General features: G+C 31.3%; 2 protein-coding genes across 3 annotated transcripts in view; both read right to left on the bottom strand.

Moving 5' to 3' along the window:
* Positions 1-21,361, bottom strand: part of LOC139528191 (probable RNA-binding protein 19) — a 74,012-nt gene that overhangs the window by 6,844 nt on the left and 45,807 nt on the right. The window lies entirely within an intron of this gene.
* Positions 563-21,341, bottom strand: LOC139528189 (uncharacterized). The gene is made up of 17 exons (XM_071324064.1): positions 20,854-21,341; positions 20,232-20,357; positions 18,988-19,085; positions 18,290-18,476; positions 17,504-17,586; positions 16,257-16,380; positions 15,134-15,396; positions 14,703-14,850; positions 13,432-13,595; positions 9,898-9,958; positions 8,956-9,102; positions 7,694-7,771; positions 6,853-6,984; positions 6,166-6,362; positions 4,925-5,048; positions 3,947-4,129; positions 563-3,220 (listed from the first exon to the last, which is right to left on the bottom strand). Exons 1-17 carry the CDS (start codon positions 21,319-21,321, stop codon positions 2,867-2,869), a joined length of 2,937 nt encoding a protein of 978 aa, XP_071180165.1. The 5' UTR covers positions 21,322-21,341; the 3' UTR covers positions 563-2,866.

Below are 21,361 nucleotides of genomic sequence, written 5' to 3'. Positions count from 1 at the left end.
CATCAACTTTTTTTCACGTGAAATTCACGTGATTTTACTCACGTGAAATTCACGTGATTTCACTCACGTAAAGTTCACGTGATCTGACTCACGTGAATTTCACATGATCTAACTTGCATGCAATTCACATGATCTGACTGACGCTAATTTTATATATAATGTGCTTACAGATATAATTTTTGTGCCTGTCCCAAGTAAGGAGCCTGTAATTCAGTGGTTTTTGTTTGTTTATTTGTTACATATTTGTGTTTTGTTCATTTTTTAATATAAATAAGGCCGTTAGTTGTCTCGTTTGAATTGTTTTACATTGTCATTTCGGAGCCTTTTATAGCTGACTATGAAGTATGGGTTTTGCTCATTGTTGAAGGCCTTAAGGTGGCCTATAGTTGGTACTGTCTTTGTTATTTTGGTCTCTTGTGGAGATTTCTCTCATTGGCAATCATACCACATCTTCTTTTCATATTTACAGAGTTCAAAATTATACAGTGTATGCACTAGTTATTGCTATTTTCACATATTAAATCAACTAAAAAGTAAAATAATTATTGAAGAAGAATTAGAATACGAATATAAATCTTTTACTGGTTTGAAATACAAAAATTCACAAATTTTAACCAAATTTCACAATGAATATTTTAAACACATTCATAGGATAATATTTTTACTAGCACTTGTATGTATGACTATATATCCCCTTTAAAATCTTATGGTAAACAAGAATGTGTCCAAAGTACACGGATGCCCCACTCGCACTATCATTTCCCATGTTTGATGGACTTTGAAATTGGGTAAATATCTAATTTGGCATTAAAATTAGAAAGATTATACTATAGGGAACATATGTACTAAGTTTCAAGTTGATTGGACTTCAATTTCATCAAAAACTACCTTGACCAAAAACTTTAACCTGAAGCAGGACGAACGAACGAATGGAGCCACAGACCAGAAAACATAATGCCCCTCTACTATCGTAGGTGGGGCATAAAAAGATACTTTTAACATTAATATTTTGTTAAATTTTTTAGTGGTCTCACCCTGAGGTACATTTACAACAAAATGATTAATTATGAAAACAAAGCATTTCTAGTATTGTACATATTACAAATGGATTTAACAATGACTTTTATTATTTCAAAATCTCTATCTACAAATTATACCAAAAATTATCCTTGTCCAAAAATATACAAATTTGAATACAACTTTATCTGACTGAGCCTTATTAATAAAATACAGAACTATTTTCAATGCATTTTGTGCATATTTTTCTGGAATGAATTCAGTAGTAAATTATTATTTGTAATTGTTTTAAAGCTGGATTTAAAGGGGTGATCTAAATAAAATAAAAAATTTTAGGAATTTTTAATAATTTGTCAAAATCTTGTTTATTTGTTCTTGTCCATTATATACACACACGACCAGTTTTGAAAAAATTGTCAGATTTTGTACAGATTATGCATGGAAAATCAATTTGCTTTTGAAAAGAAATCTACACTAAAGGATTTTAAGTTTAAATGCAAAAGGATAGGTCTAATAACATGCTTTCAGATAATAAAAAGAAAAAATTGGGTCACCAGACTTGTTTTCTTGCTACATATTAACATACATAAATGCACAACACTTTCTATTATAATGAATCACTCTATCCGAGTTATCTCCCCTTGTGTGACAATTTTGAAAAAGTATGAATCAAACAAAAATAATGATGTTTTTTTCTGTATAGAAAATACACCCAAAATATGGTAAAACACACAATTTTCTATATTAACATTGAAAAGTCTTACACATAAATTACATACTTCTTTAAAACTTTGCTCATTTCATTAAAGATCTAGATCAATAGTTATCTGCTACTTCAAAATACAAGATGGAGGAGGACAGCCACCTTATGTCATCTATGAATTCTTAACTTTTTACAGATAATTGAATCAATATAACAATAAACATTTTATTTCCAATATTTCCAATATAATCTATCATTAAGTATAGTATATACTGCATGTATACAATACAAGTTACTGTCTCTAACAAAATGTTTTGATTTTCCAAAAAAACTGTTAAAAATTAAGTTAATGACTCTTAACTTGTTATGGCAAACCCATTGCTCACTTGCAACATGCGCAAAAATTTATTAAATATGTGTCTAAGTAAACAATTATTGTCAATTTTTACATGCAACCAAAAGACAATAGACAATTTTAGGGCTTCTTTTTATCAAAACAGGATACATACCAAGTTCAGCCAATACTGTTAAATTGACAAGAGGTATAGTTTAAGTCTTAACAGTTAATCTGGCGAAGAGTCTCTGCTAACAGTTTTGAATGACTTCTTGAAATTAATTATTTACTTAGTTATTTATTTAAATGCTCCATAAATAACAGTTTTACGGGTTAAAAGATGACCACTAGTTTGACTAATGTGATTGTTTCTAAGACATTTTTCTCAATAGACTTTTATTTAAAACTTTTCTGCAGCATTTTTAAAGGGATATTACTGATTGATTAGGAGGATCATTGAAATACCCAACCTGAAAAATAGGATAAATAATTAATGTGATTAAAGGGGAAAAAAGCTTACAAATATATATGTCAGATTTTAGAAGGAGAGTTGAAACACAGTGGTTGTCTTTTGCTGATGTGTTACATTTTTAGTTTCATTCATTATTCTTTAATATCCTATTCACATAATACATTACTGTACATGAAGGTATTAACTTTGCTCATTGTTGAAGGCTGTACAGTGACCTACACATGTTAATGTCAGTCTCACTTGTTCTCTTGTGAAGAGTTGTCCTTTTGGCAGTCATACCCCATCTTCTTTTTTATAATTAATTTGATTTGGTACTGCATCATGTTCTAAATAGCCAAATTTAAAAAACAAATTTATCCAAAGAATGTGTTAATCTGTATTTGTTAATGATATAAACATTATGCTGTAAAGAGTGTTTAAGGTATGTTCTTTTGACGCTTCTGTTTTCCTGTTCAATTCTTTTGGTTACAGTTCCTTCCTTCAGATGGCAATTCCCTCCTCTACAGTCATGTACAGTGTGAATTAATGACTGCAATTTTACTAGTTTTACACAATCTGTTGTCTCAGTTGTAGTTATATATTGCAGTCGTGCATTACTATGATGAGCAGGAATAACCTTCTGGATATAAACAACCTGGTGACAATTTCCTTTCCACACCAACCTAAGAAATTTTGTAACTTTTCCAATTTTGGCCTGTGAAATAAAATTAAACATTACTTTACATGATAACAGGCTGGTGCTTTCAAACAGATATACAACTGTGATAAAGTGACTACAATCTGCTCTTAACAAATGTGATTATACATATATATCAATAGATTGAAAAAACATGGAATATAGTATTATTTCTGTACCAAAATATTTAGTACAAATCAAGTTCTGTAAAATACCAGTACCTGAATATTACAATAATTTTAAAGTAAAGAAATATTACTAAATATTAAAAGTAAATTTCCAGTACTACATATTTTTAGTACAGAAATAGTACCTATGCAAAAGTAGCTGTGTATGGATTATGGGCTTTGCTCATTGTTGAGGGCAGTACATGGAGCTATAGTTGTTAATTTCTGTGTCTTTTTGTCTCTGGTGAAGAGTTGTTGCATTGGCAATCATACCACAACCTCATTTATAAGATCTATAAAAATTATAACTAAAAATGTTAGATAAAAGTATGATATACATAAAGTAATACTTGTGTAAATTGCTATTATGGTATTTATGTCTCGTAGTGATATGGTGTGCACATGATTTCAAAATGATGGATAAAGATGTACAAGTTACATTACTATTTTTTTAATTGCTTGGGTCGATTAAAACTTTTTTTATTCTAAATATTAGAGTGATTTTGATGAAGCTACCGGTCTAAGAGATTTTACAAGGTTTAACAGAGTAGCACACAAAGTAGAGTTTTATACATACGTTTTCTTCTTCATCAAGGTATAAATCAAAACTTCCAACTCTTGCATTTTCGCCCAGCTTAGTTGTGCCCTTTGAAAACTCCTGCACTGTAAGATCTTTGCTGCTTAGAATATTTGGACTTCCTCCACAATTCAAAATGGCCTGTAGGACTTGTACTTCTATGTACATTAGGTCATCAGGACTCTTCAATAAAGAAAATGAGCAAATATAAATTCAATTTTATTTCAAAATAATTCTTATATGATTTGCATATCTATAAATACTTGAATTGGATTGGTCAATTAAAATTTTTCTCTTAGTTTAAACTTTGATAAACCAAGTTTCCGAAACTACTTTCGTAATCTATATATTCATGCGGAATACACAAGCTTGCAGAAATCAATTGGAGAAGGATAATCTACATTTTATATAACATTTGTATGATTTCAATAATACATGATTCTGTTTTTACTGTATGAATACATAGTTCTGCACACATAATACTAAATGCTTAAAGTATATATTCATTGCTTTTATTGGTGCTATTGTGGGGTAGTACCTGCTGCAATAAATATCTTGTGATGAGCTCTGGTTGTCTTTTTATATATAACTTATGACAGTTAAATCAGCATTGCCAAATTCTGACTCTTTATCATTACAGGTAACTGAAGTTATTGAACTTAAGGAAATATCAAATCGTCATATATTTCCATACACAAAACATAGTTAGTAAGACACCAAGTAAAATGATAAAAACCAATAAAACACAAAATTTTCTACTATTGTTGTGAAAAATCATATCAAAAGCTATACAGAACTTTACAAAACCTAGATTTTATTACAAGTAAGACTTTCTCACAAAAACTTAATAGATCTTTACAAAATCTAGATTTCAAACAGTTAAGACTTTCGCAGAGTCAAACTCACAAGATATTGTGAAATTATACTGAAAACGTGAAACAGAAAAATTGAAAAACTGAAGCATATTCAAGTACTCACCATCTTTTTATTTACAATGTTTTTTAGAAGTCCAACTCCTTTATCATGGTTATTTGGCATTCCTAAGAACTTTAATAATTTGCCGTCCTTCCCATAGCTAATCACCAAATCAGAAGCACAACTCCTTAAAAAAAAATACAATGTGTTTGATTTCCAGATTAAAGTTTATACATTCACCTATAATTAACCGAAGATTTTATAGTAGTTTTTATTATTATGCTCCTTATAAAGTTACTTTTCCTGGTTGTGTCAACAGATTATTTAACATTAATACTGCTGATTCCAAGACTTTTGGAACCATTTTGTATTCAAAACAAATAGTAATGTCATTTGCAACTTTGTTTTACTTTCAAGTTCCTAAACTGATGAAACCAGAGGCACTTTTTGACAAATTTTGGAACTGAAACAGTGATTTTCTGTAACAACCATTTTTTTTTAAATTGAGTATTCAGAGACCGTTATAAGAGTTTATAAAAAAGGTATTTGGTGAGGCTTTTTGAAATTTTCTATACCATAATAACAGTGACTTTGTGGGGTTCATCAGAGGTCAGGATTGATATTAAAGTTATCAATGACAATGTATATCTGTTGACATTGTCTTGGATTTGTATAACACCCCAATATTTCAATGACAGATCTTAAAGTCATATGAAACCTATGAAATATGAAATGTGCATATGTTCTTTATAGGTAAATGAATAGTTTTCATTAAACAACTTATGCACATATATACTTTTTTCTGAGGAAAAAATTTTTAATTCTTCAATTTGTTCACATTTAGAAGAGGTTTACTTATTTTTAATTGCTTGATTCCAGGAAGCTATTCCCCAACATATTTTCCATATATGCATAGTGACCTTAGCATGACCCTCCTTGTAAAAATCCAGTGATCGCAATACCCATGGATCTATCATTAAAATAAACATACTATAAGGTGAGAATTGGTAAACTTCCGCTTCAAAACACAGCATTTAATGAGCAATATTTATTAAATCATAACAGACAGAAATAAAAAAAAATGACGATTATAGGTAGTAAGACCAAAGGAAAAATGTGCTAATTGGGGATAAAATTTCATCCTACAAATTATATCACGAGTTTATAAAACAACAAATTGTTTTAGTTAATTTATCAAAAAGTGTTATTTATAATTTTTGTGATCAGGAAAAAGTAAAAAAAGATAACTCTTTTTTTTATCTCACAGTTTTTGTTTGGAATTATTAAATCTATTATCCTATTACCATTGTGTAGAATTTAGAAAAAATCCTCCAGCAATCACATGTGACATCAACTCACTGTTGGCAAACTGACTGGCTGTATCCCTTGACCTGGCATGGCCATTTTGGTGTGCAATACTGCTTCTGATCGTCTTGTGGTTTTTTTCGAAGCTGTCCTCTGTATAATGCAGCAAGTGGCCATGTCTTTCCATGTCATCAGCCTTTGAAAGACAGAATTTTTTTTTTGAAAAAGTTATAGTCTACTTAATACACACTTGAAATTACAGAATTGAAATTGGTGGCATTCTTAGTTACAGACACAGACTAGTAGAACCTGAAATCTAACCTCTCAAAATATTTGTCAATGTCCAATGAAATTTATCGTTCAAACTAATTGCAATGAAATAATGGATTTAAAAACGCAGAAAAAAATCAAGGTCTCATCGATAAATGCGCTTATTTTTGAGAAATAATCCATTGAAAATTTGTTTGAAAATAATTTTCTCTTCGTTTTTCATACTTTTAACATTGTCCAACTTTCTCTTTAAAAAACTACGAAAGAATAACATTAGATTAATATAATAATTTCAAATGGAAAAAAAAGTTAGGGAAAGGTAATATTTTTTTAAGGGTATAACATGGATAAAACCATAAGATAACAAAAATATCATAAACAAGTGGATCAAAAACCTTAAAAAAAATATTATTTACCAAATGAACACAAAGATGGGTCTTTCTTTTTGTGCCAATTTCTGGTATGTTTTCCTGTATCAACAGGAAATAATCTTCAAACTCTGATTTGATTTTTGGCACACCACATCCTTGCAAGATATACTTTGAAATCTACAAAAGAAAGAGTTTGCATATTATTTTTTTTCATTATTATTACCAAAATAAAAATAAAACAAACAAAAAAAGAACAGATAAAAAAATCCTTGTTATAATCATAATATTAAAAGTTGCATTAACAAAATTTGATTTTTTTTTCTCATGTAAATGGCCAATTATAGATGTTACTCTGTGGTTATATATATATTTTTTGAGGTGATTATGTTACAAGGTGACCCTCTGCTGTTGTTTTTTATTTGGTCGGGTTGTTGTCTCTTTGACACATTCCCCATTTCCATTCTCAATTTTATTTTCATAGAATTATAAAATGGTGCAATACAAAATCTAATATGAGTAAATCGAGTCAAAAGAAATAACAAGTGAAACTGCGAGCTACTGCTCACTGATGGTACCCCCGCCGCAAATGGATAATTTTAATAGTGTAAAAATATGCAAGTGTTCGGTAAACAGGAAGTTGTCAAGTGATGAATCTAAAACACATCACACGGTATAGCAGACTTATATAAACCTTGAAAGCAAATTTCAGAAATCCTTATATTGTAGTTCCTGAGAAAAATGAGACTAAAGATATTCATGGGACAGACAGACTGACAGACTGATAGAAAGACAGAGGCAAAACAGTATACCCCCCTTTTTTGAAAGCGGGGGTATAAAATAATGAAATTGACTTAATTGGAAATATTTTGTCATGTATCTTTCTTACCAATGCCAGTTTTTCCAACACCAAAATGTACTTTGTACGCAATCCAGCATATTCCATATTGATAACAGCAATTTGGAGCTGCAAAACAAATTAATAAAACCAAAAATTAAAAAAAATGTATGTAAAAAAAAAAAAAATTTTAATATTTTTTTAATCAACAGAAACATTATGCATGTCAATGTGATGTCACCATACTATCATGCTGAAATCAAATTTGAGTTTTACAAAATTGGCTTTCCACATCCTTTTTTATTTGACAACAAAAAAAATAAGTCATAAAAATATATATCACCCTGCTGTCATTTATATAGTAATCCCACTGTACATTGCATTATATATAGCCTGTATTATGAAGCACTCTGCATGCTAGCATTGTAAAATCAAGTTGTGCTGCACTATCTATTTTTTTTGTCTGTGTTATACATATACAATATATTACAAACGAAAGTGAACCAATGCTTTACTTACTTACCATTGTAACATTGTGACGTTTAAATTTTAACAACCCGATTTTGTACTTCAACATGATTTTATGTATTGTTTTTGGTTATCCTGATGACGGTGCCCTAGGCACCGAAACATGTCGATCATTAAATTTCTGCAGCAGTCCCTAAAGTGTTGTTGTTATAAGACTCTCTATATACAATATATGTACAAGGTCGGAAAATATGTATGAGCTTTAGAAACAGGACGAAAAGCATGGCTCTGTACATATATTGTTTTTATCCTGAAATTGCTCCCAACACTTGTAACTATAGTTAATAAATCAAAATCATTGTCTCTAGTTTCTCAAAGAAATCGACATACCATAGTTGAAATGTAGACCACAAAAAGGACCCCAAAAGAACTGGTTTGGAAACAGAAATATTCATATTAGCACTCACTCAACCTGTAAGTGGGGTAACAGGAGACTTTATTTGTACAAGTACAAATATAGCAAAAATATAGTGTATACCTGTCATTTGTACAATAGTTGACTAATTGCAGGATAAAATCTAAAACGTAATCACCTATCCTTTATTTCACACCAGATATACTGTTTAAATGTTTTACATTGTTATTTTCTGACAGAAGCATCTTTTGAATAGCAAAGGTATAGCAAGGACAGCTCAGTTCTTATAGAAAAATAAGACAAGCCTGATTATTTCAGCAATTGTTAATATGTTCTTGTTCAGGTTGTTGTCTCTTTGACACATTCTCCATTTCCATTCTCAATTTTATTGTATTGATTATTTTCATTTGTAATGAAAAGCTGTACTCACATAATGTTTGAAATCTTTGCCCTGTCTACTATCAAAGTACTTGAAGAAACTGGTGTTGATTTGATAGGCGAAGTCTGACTGGTCAATACTTTCTAGATGCTTTTCCAGTAAATTTTTTTGGTTTTCATTTAAGGTATCTAAGCAGTACTGTCAAATATATAAAAAAAAAAAAATGTAGATTGATTGTTAATGTATACATATTTTTGAGACAGCAGCTGTTCTTAGTTACTCTACTAAGTCGTCAACTTCTAACAAAATTACATGTAAGCGATCATAATTTGGAAATTGAATAAGAATGATATAAAAAAAGTTCAAAGAGAACACAAACTGTGCAAAGTTTGTAAAATTTTAGATAAGGAACACTTTTTTTTCATTGCCAAATTAACAGTAATGTAATACATTCCCTTATAAATTCAATTAAAACCCATTATCCTAATTTAAGAATGTATTGTTCTGATGTTTTAGTATCGTTGAAATCTCATTCTGGAATTATTTCTAAATATTTGATACAAGTGGAAAATAGCAATGAATTAAAAAAAGTTTATAATCAAACTTAACTCTTGTGAGAAAATTAGGTATTTCCAATGAGTGGTTTTTGAGTAACGGTAATCAATTATTCAAATTTTATTATCAATCAATTCAGTGTTTTTAGTCAAATTTTTTAGATATGTATTTTTTTAATCTCATTTATAACAAAGAAGTTAAAAAAATATGCAATTTGTACTTAACATGGGAAAAAAATCTCAAATTTACAAAATTGATAAGTTAAACATGGTAAATTCGATGGTCACATAAAAGCATCAAAATATGATAAAGCTTTCTTAACACCTACCCATAGTTTTTTAATTAAGAATTAATCCTTTCTGTCCCCTACTATTAAGAAAACTTCGATCACAATCATCCTCTTCAATTTTACCACCCATAATAGAAAAAAACATTTACCTTAATCAAATGCTTAGCTAGTCCTAAATACAGGAAATGTAAAGTTCCCACTGGTGTATCTCTGAAAAAAAAACCTACATAAGAACACATATATATATCATTTCTAAATATAGTTAATACATCAAGTCAATACATGCAGACAAACAGTGAAAAAAACACAAAATGTGAAATGGAAAACACATGACCAAATAAACCAATGAAAAAAAAGAAAAATTAAACCATAAGTGATATTGTTAGTTACACAGTGTGCCATTATCTTAATACGAGAATTAGTTGAGTCAATAAAATTCATATCGATACAAATTTTATAGACCTATCAGATTTAATGTATGTTTTTTTTAAATTACAAATTTATATATATATATTCAATAATAAGGACAACATCAAGCAAGAAAGTTTATATATTCTTCTTCTTCTTCCAGGTAAGGAACCGGATTCATTGCTGAATGTTAATGGTTCCGCGCGAAAACTTTACGCAGTGTCGGGCAACACAGAAAGATTTCTATTAGCTATTTACAAATTACATTTAAAACGTTCGCAAAAAAATATACAATTAAAATTATTTACAACTGGTTTTCCTACTTCCTTTCAGAGCATGCCTTCAGGGCAGCTCTGAATCCCTCAACGGTGTTGGTCGCTGTAACTGTTGTTGGTAGGTTGTTCCAGTCCCTGATTGTCCTCGGGAAGAAAGATTGGCCATAGGTGTCTGTACTTGTTCTTTCTTGGAAGAAGCGGTTTTTACCTCTGGTCCGGTTATCATTCGGGGTCAAATATTGGTGACGGTCTATATCTATAAGTTCATGCTGGATCTTGAATAGCATGCACAATCTATTTGTTTTCCTCCGTTCTTCGAGGCTTTCCCACTTTAGATTTTTAACCATATTTGTGACACAGCCAGGTGTTCGGTCTGTGTAGTTGTTATTCACAAATCGTGCTGCTCTTTTCTGCACCTGTTCAATTGCCTTGATTTTATTTTGGGCGGTTGGGTCCCATACTGTGCTTGCATATTCCACTGCAGGTCTTACCATGGACACATATGCAGCTGCTTTTACAGGTTTTGTACAGCCTTTGAGGTTTCTACGTATAAACCCCAACGTTCTGTTTCCTTTGCCTACTGTATTGTCTATGTGTTTATCCCATGTTAGGTTGTTGCTGATGGTTACTCCAAGATATTTACTTGCTTCCTCTGTGTCTAGAGTATGACCGTGAAGATGGTATGATGTTTGTATCACTGGTCTATTTTTGGGGGATATTCTAATGACAAGGCATTTTTTGGCATTAAAACTCATCTGCCATTTGTTTTCCCAGTCTTCCAATGCTGTTAAGTCCTTTTGTAGAAGTTCACTGTCAGCTTGGTTGGTGATGGTACGAAAGAGAAGGCTGTCATCCGCGAACAATTTGGTCTCTGATGTAGATGCTGTTTCAGGCATGTCATTAATGTAGGCCAGGAACAGTAATGGACCAAGGACTGTGCCTTGGGGTACACCAGAGAGTACTGGTACTTGTGAAGAGACGGCACCCTCTAATATCACGCTCTGTTTTCTGTTATGTAGGAAGGAGCGAATCCATTTATTGGTTTTGGGGTTGACGCCGTAGTATTCCAACTTGTGTAGGAGGCGGTGATGTGGTACCTTGTCAAATGCTTTTGCAAAGTCAAGCAGGATGATGTCTACTTGGCCGCTACTTTTTAATTTCGATGCAATGTCGTTGATGGTTACGATTAGTTGGGATTCGCATGATCGTCTTTTGCGGAATCCGTGTTGTGCATCAGTTAGTATTTTATTTTTGTCAAAGTGGTCCATGATGTTGCTATGTACAATATGTTCTAAGACCTTACATGTGATGGAAGTTAGAGATACTGGTCTGTAGTTAGATGCTAGGTGCCTTTCGTCTTTTTTAAAAAGTGGAACTACATTGGCATCTCTCCAATCTTGCGGGACTTCACCAGTGTTCAATGATGTTTGATATAGGTCTGTGAGTATAGGAGCAAGTTGTTCTGCTGCTGCTTTCAGTATAAAGGCTGGTATTGAATCGGGACCAGTAGCTTTATGCGGTTTCAGGTTTTTTAATAATTTGTGGACTCCGTTGGTACTAATTTTTATGTCCTTCATGGTGGAGTATGGACTTTTACCTTTATCTGGAAAGTTATTTAGGTTTTCTTTGGTAAATACTGACTGGAATTGGTCGTTTAAAATGTCAGCTTTACTCTTGTTATCACTTTGCAGAAATCCCATTTTGTTTTTTAGCGGTGCCACTCCTGTCCATTCCTGACCTTTGCTCTTGATATAAGACCAGAATTTCTTTGCATTATCTCTATAGTCTGAACTGACCTCTTCCATATACTTCTTGTTGGCTTGACGGACCTCCCACTGCACTTCTTGTTGTAGTCTTTTATACCTATCCTTGTCTCTTTTCTTTTTAGTTTTTCTCGCCTTCTTGTGTGCTTTCTGCTTTTGGTTTATTTTGCGTCTAATGGTTGTATTGATCCATGGATGAGTGTTTCTTCCAAGGGTCATTTTCGTTGGTACTCTTTTCTCTATGGTGGTTTGTACAGCAGTTTTAAATGCCTGCCATAAAGACTCAACGCTTCTATCTTTGATGTTTTTGAAGGTAGTTATAAAGTTTTGTAGATCTTCCTTTATATTATGTATTTCCGCTTTTTTCCATAGAAATATCTTTCTTCTGACTGGTTTAGGTTTAAGTGGTTTACAAGCCATATCTAGGAGGACGATGTCATGGTCGCTGTTTCCTATTGATGGTAATGGTTTGCATCTTAATTTAAATGAAGGATGAGATGTAAGCAATAAATCTAGGGTATTCTCTTTTCTTGTTGGGAAGTCCACAATTTGTTCTAGCCCGTTGTCAGCTACAAGTTCCAAGAATGCCTGGTTGGTTCTGGTAGGATACTGTCTATGGTCTATAGTTTGTTCTGCCCAGTTGATATCGGGTAAGTTGAAATCGCCACCAATAAGGAATATGTCTTTTTGATGTTTTGATCTGATGTTATTTATTTCGTCTTTCATTTTATTCAGGTAGGTGTCATCTGTTTTATCAGGTGGTCGATAAAAAGCGCCTATGAGCATTTTCTTTTTTCCTTCTAAGTTAATAGTGCCAGTCAGTAGTTCTATTTCAGTGCTTTTTATGATGTTACCCAGCTGTAATGTTTGTTTAGCTGCTATCAATACCCCTCCATGGGGGTCCTTTGGGCGATCTCGGCGTTCCGTGTCATAATGGAAGTAGTCTGGTATATATCTTATATAAAACTGTGAAAAATGGAAAATCTGAGGACATAATACATGCAGTAACTTAAAAATATTTTTTGTAGGATCAATAATTTAAGGGAGATAATTCTATCTGAGATAATAAAAAAATGGTACTTGATAACTAGGACAACATCCGCCAATCAAATTATGAGAAATTACTCTAATTCAGGTTACTTATATAAGACAATTACCATCCATCCCAACAAATTGAATATATGTCATATTGATATTCCTTAAATTATACTAAGCTTATAAAGCATGTGCTGCATACCTGTGTGGATCCATAAATTGCCATAAACAATTTTCATACAATTTCACCCCTGTCTGTCTTTGTAATGATACTTTGTCTCGCACTAATTTGAGCCTTTCCAGTGTCCTCTTTGTGGTTTCTGGTGTTCTCAAATCCCATTTCTTAAAAGGATCTGTGCCATCTGCCTACAGTTAAACAAATAAGTTTCACTAAACAAAGTAAAGTTTGGTATAAAAAAGTAATTTATAATATGATGAACAACCATCCAACTTTTATGTGTTGTTTTTTTGAGGTTTCTATAAATAAAGTTATAGTTATATCAATCTGAATTAATACTATAGTATCTATTTGAATTGACTTATTGGGGGTAATTTAATTGAAATATTTCAATATTGTAAATATTTTGTTATACATAATGTCAATATAATACACATATTTGTATTGAATTGTATAGTGAAAAAACCAAGAGAAATGCTTATTTGGGCCATTTTTGGCCCCTAATTCCTTTAAAACTGTTCGGACCAAAACTCCAAATTTCAATCCTAACCTTCCTTTTGAGGTCATTAACCTTGTGTTAAAATATCATAGATTTCTATTTATTTATTTATAGTATAACTAATCGCCGTATTTGAATATCAAAAATAAGACAACGTGTGACCGAATGACGCATGGATTAAACGAGTGCGCAGCACGAGTTCATAGCGGCGTTCGGTCACAAGTTGTCTTATTTTTGATATTCAAATACGGCGATTAGTTATTCTTTTTATTACATTTGCAAAATTTGGCTTTTTTTTATGAAATTAATGTAGAAAATGTAAGGAACTATATCTTTTTCCTACGCATTGACAATTTGTTTTGATCCGACGTTATCGACGTCTTGACAACGCCTATTGTTGTATGACGTCAGAGAGTGAAATAACCACGTTTATTTCACATGTGAAATTATCGGTTTTTATCTAAATGGGAAATCAATGTAATTCATTGCAACCAATGTAATAAACTTAATTTATTGTGCAAAAACCAAGAAAAATGCTTCTTTGGGCCCTTTTAAGGACCCTTAGTATTGGGACCACAACCCCAAAAATCAATCCCTACCTTTCTTTAGTGGTAAGGAACCTTTTGTTAAAAATTTATAGAGATCCATTCACTAAAACTAAAGTTATTGTCCGGAAACTAAATGCATCTTCGAGCACTGATGACGACAACGATGCAGACGACAACATCATACCATTATAAGATGCAAACATTTTTTGCAGTCGTATAAAAATAGTACCTGTACTGTGAATACTCACATTACATTTTGGGCAATATTTATTTGCAGATGGGCCTAAATGGTTGCAGGCCAAACTCATCATTTGGTAGTCCGTAACGATCAGGGATATGTCAGTTGTCAGTATAACCTTTTGGTTAAGTGAAGCATCAAATGCTTCTATCCCTGATCTGAAAGATAAAAAAATAACATACAGTATATAAAAGTTCCATTAATCACTTCATAAGCTGTAAATGTATTTTTTTCATGTGCACTTATTTTTGCAAATTGTGTATTTCAAACAAGTGTACAGCTAATTTATTTTGTGATTTTATTTGTTTTATAGTTATGATTATTACCTCACATGTAAATCTGAACTGTATTGAAGGTAAAATTGTAAATAGCCATTGGAAATACTGAATTAGACTGTGGTTAGTGCATACATTTAAAAATGTAGAAGACAATCATACATACTGTTTACAATTTTCAATGTCCTGGCAAATAGGAGACACAAGCTCAAGAATATTCATTCTATCAGCCACACCTAACAAAAACACATTCTTTCCTCTGTTCTTTTCTTCAACACTCAAGCCAGAAAGCTGACCCTGGATGGCATGCAGGGGTGACCACCTCTTGGACTGATTGGCTGACATGTCATCCATAAACAGGTTTAAAGGTACTGTTATAACAGGTAAACCGGTGTATAAAGATGACTGCTTTAAGATTGCATCTTTTCTCTGAAAAAAAATTAAATGATATCATTGTTTAAAATTGCATTTGAATAAGTTGAACCTTACAGTAATTTTTTTTGAAATGTTCATGTTGATTGGATTAAGTCACTACTCTTCATGGCATCAGTTGACAATTGGTGCTATGAAAACATACATGTAAGTGCAGACAGCATATAACAGATTTTAGAATTAAGATAACAATATTGTATTGTAAGTTAACTTGTATAGTGAATCACTGAAGCATTTTACTGGCGAATAAATCTATAAAGTGGCAAAAATATATATTGTTTTTGCGGAAGAGGTGGCGAAACAAAATTATTTCAACCAGCAGAAACCCAGACGGATAGCAATGAGACTTTATAAAAATGTAATTGATCTAATAAGTAGTTCCTTAACATGTCTTAAGCAAAAAAAATATACTATGAAAATAGCTAATTAATAGATATAGGAAGATGTTATGTGAGTGCCAATGAGACAACTCTTCATCTAAATAACAATTTAAAAAAAAAAGGTAAACCATTATAGGTCAATGTACGGCCTTCAAAACAGAGCCTTGGCTCACACCGAACAGCAAGCCATAAAGGGCTCCAAAATTACTAGTATAAAACCATTCAAACTGGAAAACCAATGGTTTAATCTATATACAAAAATGAGAAACGAGAAACACATTTATATTACATAAACAAACAACAACTACTGTACATCAGATTCCTGACTTAGGACAGGTGCTGCAGCGGGATTAAACATTTTAATGGATCCAAACCGTCTCCCTTTTTCTGAAATAAGTCCTTTATAAAACTAATTTCTAACTTGTTCAAATAATCGTCTTTAAACAATGTACAAATGTTAAACAATGAAACACATACTTCTCTGGAAATATTTATCAACTCCCCATTTATGAGCTCCATCAATGATGTGTCACTTGGAATTGAAACCACCTTGCATTCTTCTAAAGACACCATATGCAGTTGCCCATACTTCACTAAACATCTAAAAAACAATTAATCTTGCAATTATCATTGTTCAAAATTTTGACACTAGATTGTACTTACAGCAAATGCACATAAGGGGTAAGTTTTGGCACTTAAAAAATAATGCCATTTATTTCCTGTTTGGAATTTAAGGGACATCTATTATGACTTTGTGGTTTTGTATCATTATTGAAGGTCATACATTGTTTTATGGTGGATTATTTGATTTTTGTGTAGAATTGTCTCATTTAGGCACTTAAACTTATTGTAAATAGTTTGATCATGTCACTTATTCTGTTTGCTGTTTTTACACCAATATAAAAGTGCGTTTATTTATGGGAACCACAAATATTTGCCTCTACCTAGAGCGCTTCAATTCAAAAGAAGTTCCGTTTTTGTCCTATTAGAATCAAAATAATTGAATATATCTAGATTTTACCAGGGGTTGTCCCTTTATGGCGATATTTTACCCCTCGCTATCGCTCAGTGTAAAATATTTGTAATAAAGGGCCAACCTGTGGTAAAACCACAATATATTCAAGCCCCAATGAATTATTTCTTAAAGCGTACACAATTCGAACAGGAAAACCAACGATCTAATTTATATATCCAAACAGGAAAGTACCAATGAACAGCTGATGAACAACATGAACAAACAATAACTGCTGAATGACATTTCCAGATGCGGGAAGCAGGAATATAAAAAATTAAAAAAATCTGTTTTGAAAAAAAAGGGTTGGCGGGTCCGTCGTACAAGGAATCAAATTGGTGTGGCTTAAATGATATTTCAACCTTTACAATTTTTTTTATGCTCTAGACAGCTAAAATATAAAAAATCAATACAATCTGTTGAACAGAAGCAGTGAAATTATAATTTTGTGTCAATTTTTTATTGACATTTTGTCTAATTTTTGCAGAGTTATCTCCCATATCAATGGAAATGTCCATAGGAATTTTAAATCATTATTTTTTACTTTTCCTCAAGTTAGATTTTATTGGATTTTTTCTGTGTATATAAGGGTTATAATGAAAAGTTTTAAACTTCTTCTGATGCAATTACTTCATTAAGGTCAGTGTCAAATTTATGCCAGATTAACTGAACTAAATACCATATGGCATAACTTATGTAAAATTATACATACTTATCTTCCATATTCATTTCAGACATGTATCTGTGTTCCTTGCCAATAAACACATCTACTTTAGCATACATCAATTTGTCTTCCTGCAAAATCAAATAAAATATAACAGCAGTTATGAAAGCATAATCACACATAATAATATTAATGATATTGAAACATCTAGATTGAGTTCTATAAGGTAAAAAATAAGATATTAATACACTATTTAGTAACTATGTATAGTTTAACATAAAATTAATGAGATTTATAACCGAAGTATCATGAAATTTATAACATCAATATTAAATGCATCTCAATACTGACAAAAGTTACAACTATCAAATTTAAACAACAGCATCTTACCATTATACAACAATATTTTTTGCATTAGTCACAGAACAACTCACAACATTCTTGATTCACAAAATTTAATAATTATATATGCAACATTCAAAACAAAATGCATGAACATGAACTGTACTGTCTTTTAAAAAAAAAATGTTTGATGTTACATTAGCATTGTTGTAGGACTGAGTAACTAAGTTAAATTATCTCCCTTTGTTGGAGACTGCAAATCAAATCTTTCATTACAGTCTGGAAAAATGTAATAAATTTAATAGTTCATATTTTGATTAATTAATGTTTTTGTTTCAAATTTTACATAAGATTATAAGGGATGTAATATTCATCTTTTATTTCCTTTTTAAACCTAAATCTGCTAATATCATCAATAATATTGTTTTACAAAAAATCATTTTAAACGTCCCTATATCTTGTATATCAGGTTTGCCAAATGTATTACAATACCTGTACACTTTCCAGAAACTGCAAAATCTTGCCATAGACTTCTTGACCATCAAGTTCAAAGGATATGAACTGCCCTTTAACAAATTGGTGTTTTTTACTGTTTATAGTCCAGTGAAATTCCATTTCTTTCCACTTACTGCCTGACACTTGGTAGTTTGACTGAGAAGAAGTTTCTACAGTTGGATATCTATTTATATATAAAGAGAGAGTATTTAATTATAAAATATATTCTTCAACATTATGTTATATTTTTTAGATGCAATAAAGGTTTGGGGGTACTTATACAGTTGGAAAAAAAAACAAATCTCTTATTTCATTGACATGTGCTTTGAATATTTTTCAAGTACCTGGAGTGTCTTTTTCTTCAAGGGTTTTCCTCTGAGAGTACATAGAAATGTATAAGTTGGTTTTTATGTAATTGGGGTACCTTTGCGACAAATAACGTTAAAAAAATGATGGTAATAAAAATAATTTCAGACCTCTGACAATACATGATAATAATATTTTGGTAAATCCTTATAAAATTTTAATCAATTTGATGCTTTATAGCTTAAAATTGTCGCTTCACCCCTATAGGTAAAGTGCATTACAACCCTTATATATAAAAACATTTACCATAAATCAACCATCCTTAATTACAAAATTACAGCAATCTTGCAAAAGACTGAAATTTCACTCTTTATGAAACATTTTAATACCTGAATATCTGGTTTGAAAGCACTGGATTAGCCAGTTGCAACTTAAGCATTGAAGTTGGCTTGATCATCCAGGAAATGTTTCCATCTTTATCTTCATGCTAAAAGTAGATTAAAAATTCTAATGCAATTTGGATGTAACAATTTTTTTCATTGGCTAAAAGTATTCGTCAAATCCACAGTTGACCAGGCGTAACTAAGGAGGGACCCGCCCTTTTTGAATTGATGAATCAATAAATGTTCGATTACTACTATATAATCAAAAATAAAACAACACCTACCACGAATTTGTACGTTTTAATGCAATTTTATTCGAATTTGAAGTTTACAAGTAATGTCATAACCTCCAGTTAGTAAGTTTTCATTTGTATGACGTCACGTTTAGCCATGACGTCTTTGCCAAAATCATTCATGAAGTTTCACAGATTTTATTGATTTTTCAAATTTATACCTTATTTCAAGTTTTATCGTATTATTGCAACTTTAGCATTGAAGTTGGCTTGATCATCCAGGAAATATTTCCATCTTTATCTTCATGCTAAAAGTAAATTAAAAATTCTATGCTACGGGTCGACAGTAAAACTGCATTTGCGACCGTCAAATCTACAATTGACGGTGGCAACTCTTCAACTACAGTACTGTTATTCCTTAATTGTACATGTATAAATAAGTAAGGTTAAAATCATTATTAATAGTATTGGATACTATAGATTATAATCTATTAAAGATATTAGATATTATTATTTAAGATAAAGTAATACTAAAAACTGCAAAATTCCTTAAAATCACTAATTCAGGGACAACAACCCAACAGTTGTATCGTACATAATAATTTGTAGGTGGGGCATAAATACTGCATTTTACCTCCATGTTCTATTTTAAGCCATGTCATTTATCTTTAATAGTGGGGGGATCATTGGACACATTTTTTAAATTTATATACAAGACAAAATTATTTCTCATGTTTTTATTAAAGAAAATTACTATTGAAAATTATAGCAAACATTAAAGAGTGTGCCCATTTCCTTTTAGGGGTAATAATAGCAAACTTTTTACTTATCTTTTAAAATTGTAACAGTTTCATATGTAGTTTATACAAATATGTTTTAAAATACAGGCAAAACAAATATTATACAAAAAAGGTCATTATAATAAAACAAATAACTCAGATAACTTGCTTTTTAACTAAATTTTTTAATATAATTATTTAAAAAAAAAGATTTTAACAATTAAAATAAATGAATTACCTTTTGGATCATATCTTCCATTTCCATTTTTGTCTGAAGATACTTTTTTATTTTGGACAGTGGAGGCACATTACGACACCCACACTCCTTCATTATGTACATAACGAAAGTCATTACCTCATCACTCTGAAGAATAATAAAAAATAAATAAAAAGTGAAACAAATATTGATATCCAAGTATATCTGCATGGCCGCAACATCGACAAAAAAAATATATGGTATAAATGAAAATTCAGAATTTTGATTGGGTGATTTTGGAGTATGGGCTAAAAAAAAATGACTAGAAAGCTTAATGACTTCAAGGCCTGGCCTTAGGATCATAAAACTTGTGAACATGATTTTTTTTACTAAGATGCAAGAATCAACCAATCAAAATACTGGAGAAAATTAAAATAGCCTTGCCAGACCTCATAATTATTTTAAATGTAACTAAATAGCTATAGTATTCATGTAGGTTATAAAGAGCTTTCATCACAATACATATATAATTTTAACAAAATAGATATAGTATACATGTAGATTATAAATAGCTTTCATCACAATACAAGTTCATTAGATTGGACATTATATTAGAAACATATAAGAAACTAACTAGATATATGCAATCAGAATGTTAACTTACAACTCTGTGGGTTTTAGAACTGTATAATGAAGTGAGGAGAAAGTGGATTTTGGAGTCGAAGGGGAACCACTCTGTATCTATCCTGGCGTCGTGGCTTTGTTCCTCGTAATATTCTTGTTCATCATTATCCTCTACAGCTTCATCTTCTTCTTCTTCTTCTTCAAAATCTTGATCGTAATTATCTGTACCGTAACTGGTTTGACAGTCTACTGTCGCACCATCTACGATCATGTCAATGGGCTGAGTACTTGCGCTATCCGTGCACAAGTCATTCTCGTTGATTTCACAGTTTATCTGGTTTGAAAAATTCAGTACCCGCAGATGTCGATCTGATGCCAAATGCCGGTGATAATTTGCACTTTTCCCTGTTTCATATCCACAACAATCACACTTAAAACTACCCGGTGCCTCAAATTTTGACGTCCGATTGCGAGACATGTCAGCGGCTTCATTGACAACCATCAACATCGATGAAACGCTGTAGTGTAATCAACGAAATCGCATCTCT

The sequence above is a fragment of the Mytilus edulis genome, chromosome 6, assembly GCF_963676685.1.
Source record: "Mytilus edulis chromosome 6, xbMytEdul2.2, whole genome shotgun sequence".
In the NCBI taxonomy this organism is placed as follows: domain Eukaryota; kingdom Metazoa; phylum Mollusca; class Bivalvia; order Mytilida; family Mytilidae; genus Mytilus; species Mytilus edulis.
The sequence above is the reverse complement of the archived record's forward strand: the minus strand, read 5'-3'. Positions and strand labels throughout refer to the sequence as shown.

Excerpts from the sequence above, each read along its gene's own strand:
- LOC139528189 (XM_071324064.1), bottom strand. The coding sequence starts at position 21,321 with ATGTTGATGGTTGTCAATGAAGCCGCTGACATGTCTCGCAATCGGACG. Across the intron at positions 7,772-8,955 it reads GCAAAGATTTCAAACATTAT|CTCCAAATTGCTGTTATCAA; the intron begins GTGAGTACAGCT and ends TTTGTTTTGCAG. Across the intron at positions 6,985-7,693 it reads TGTTGGAAAAACTGGCATTG|ATTTCAAAGTATATCTTGCA; the intron begins GTAAGAAAGATA and ends TTTCTTTTGTAG.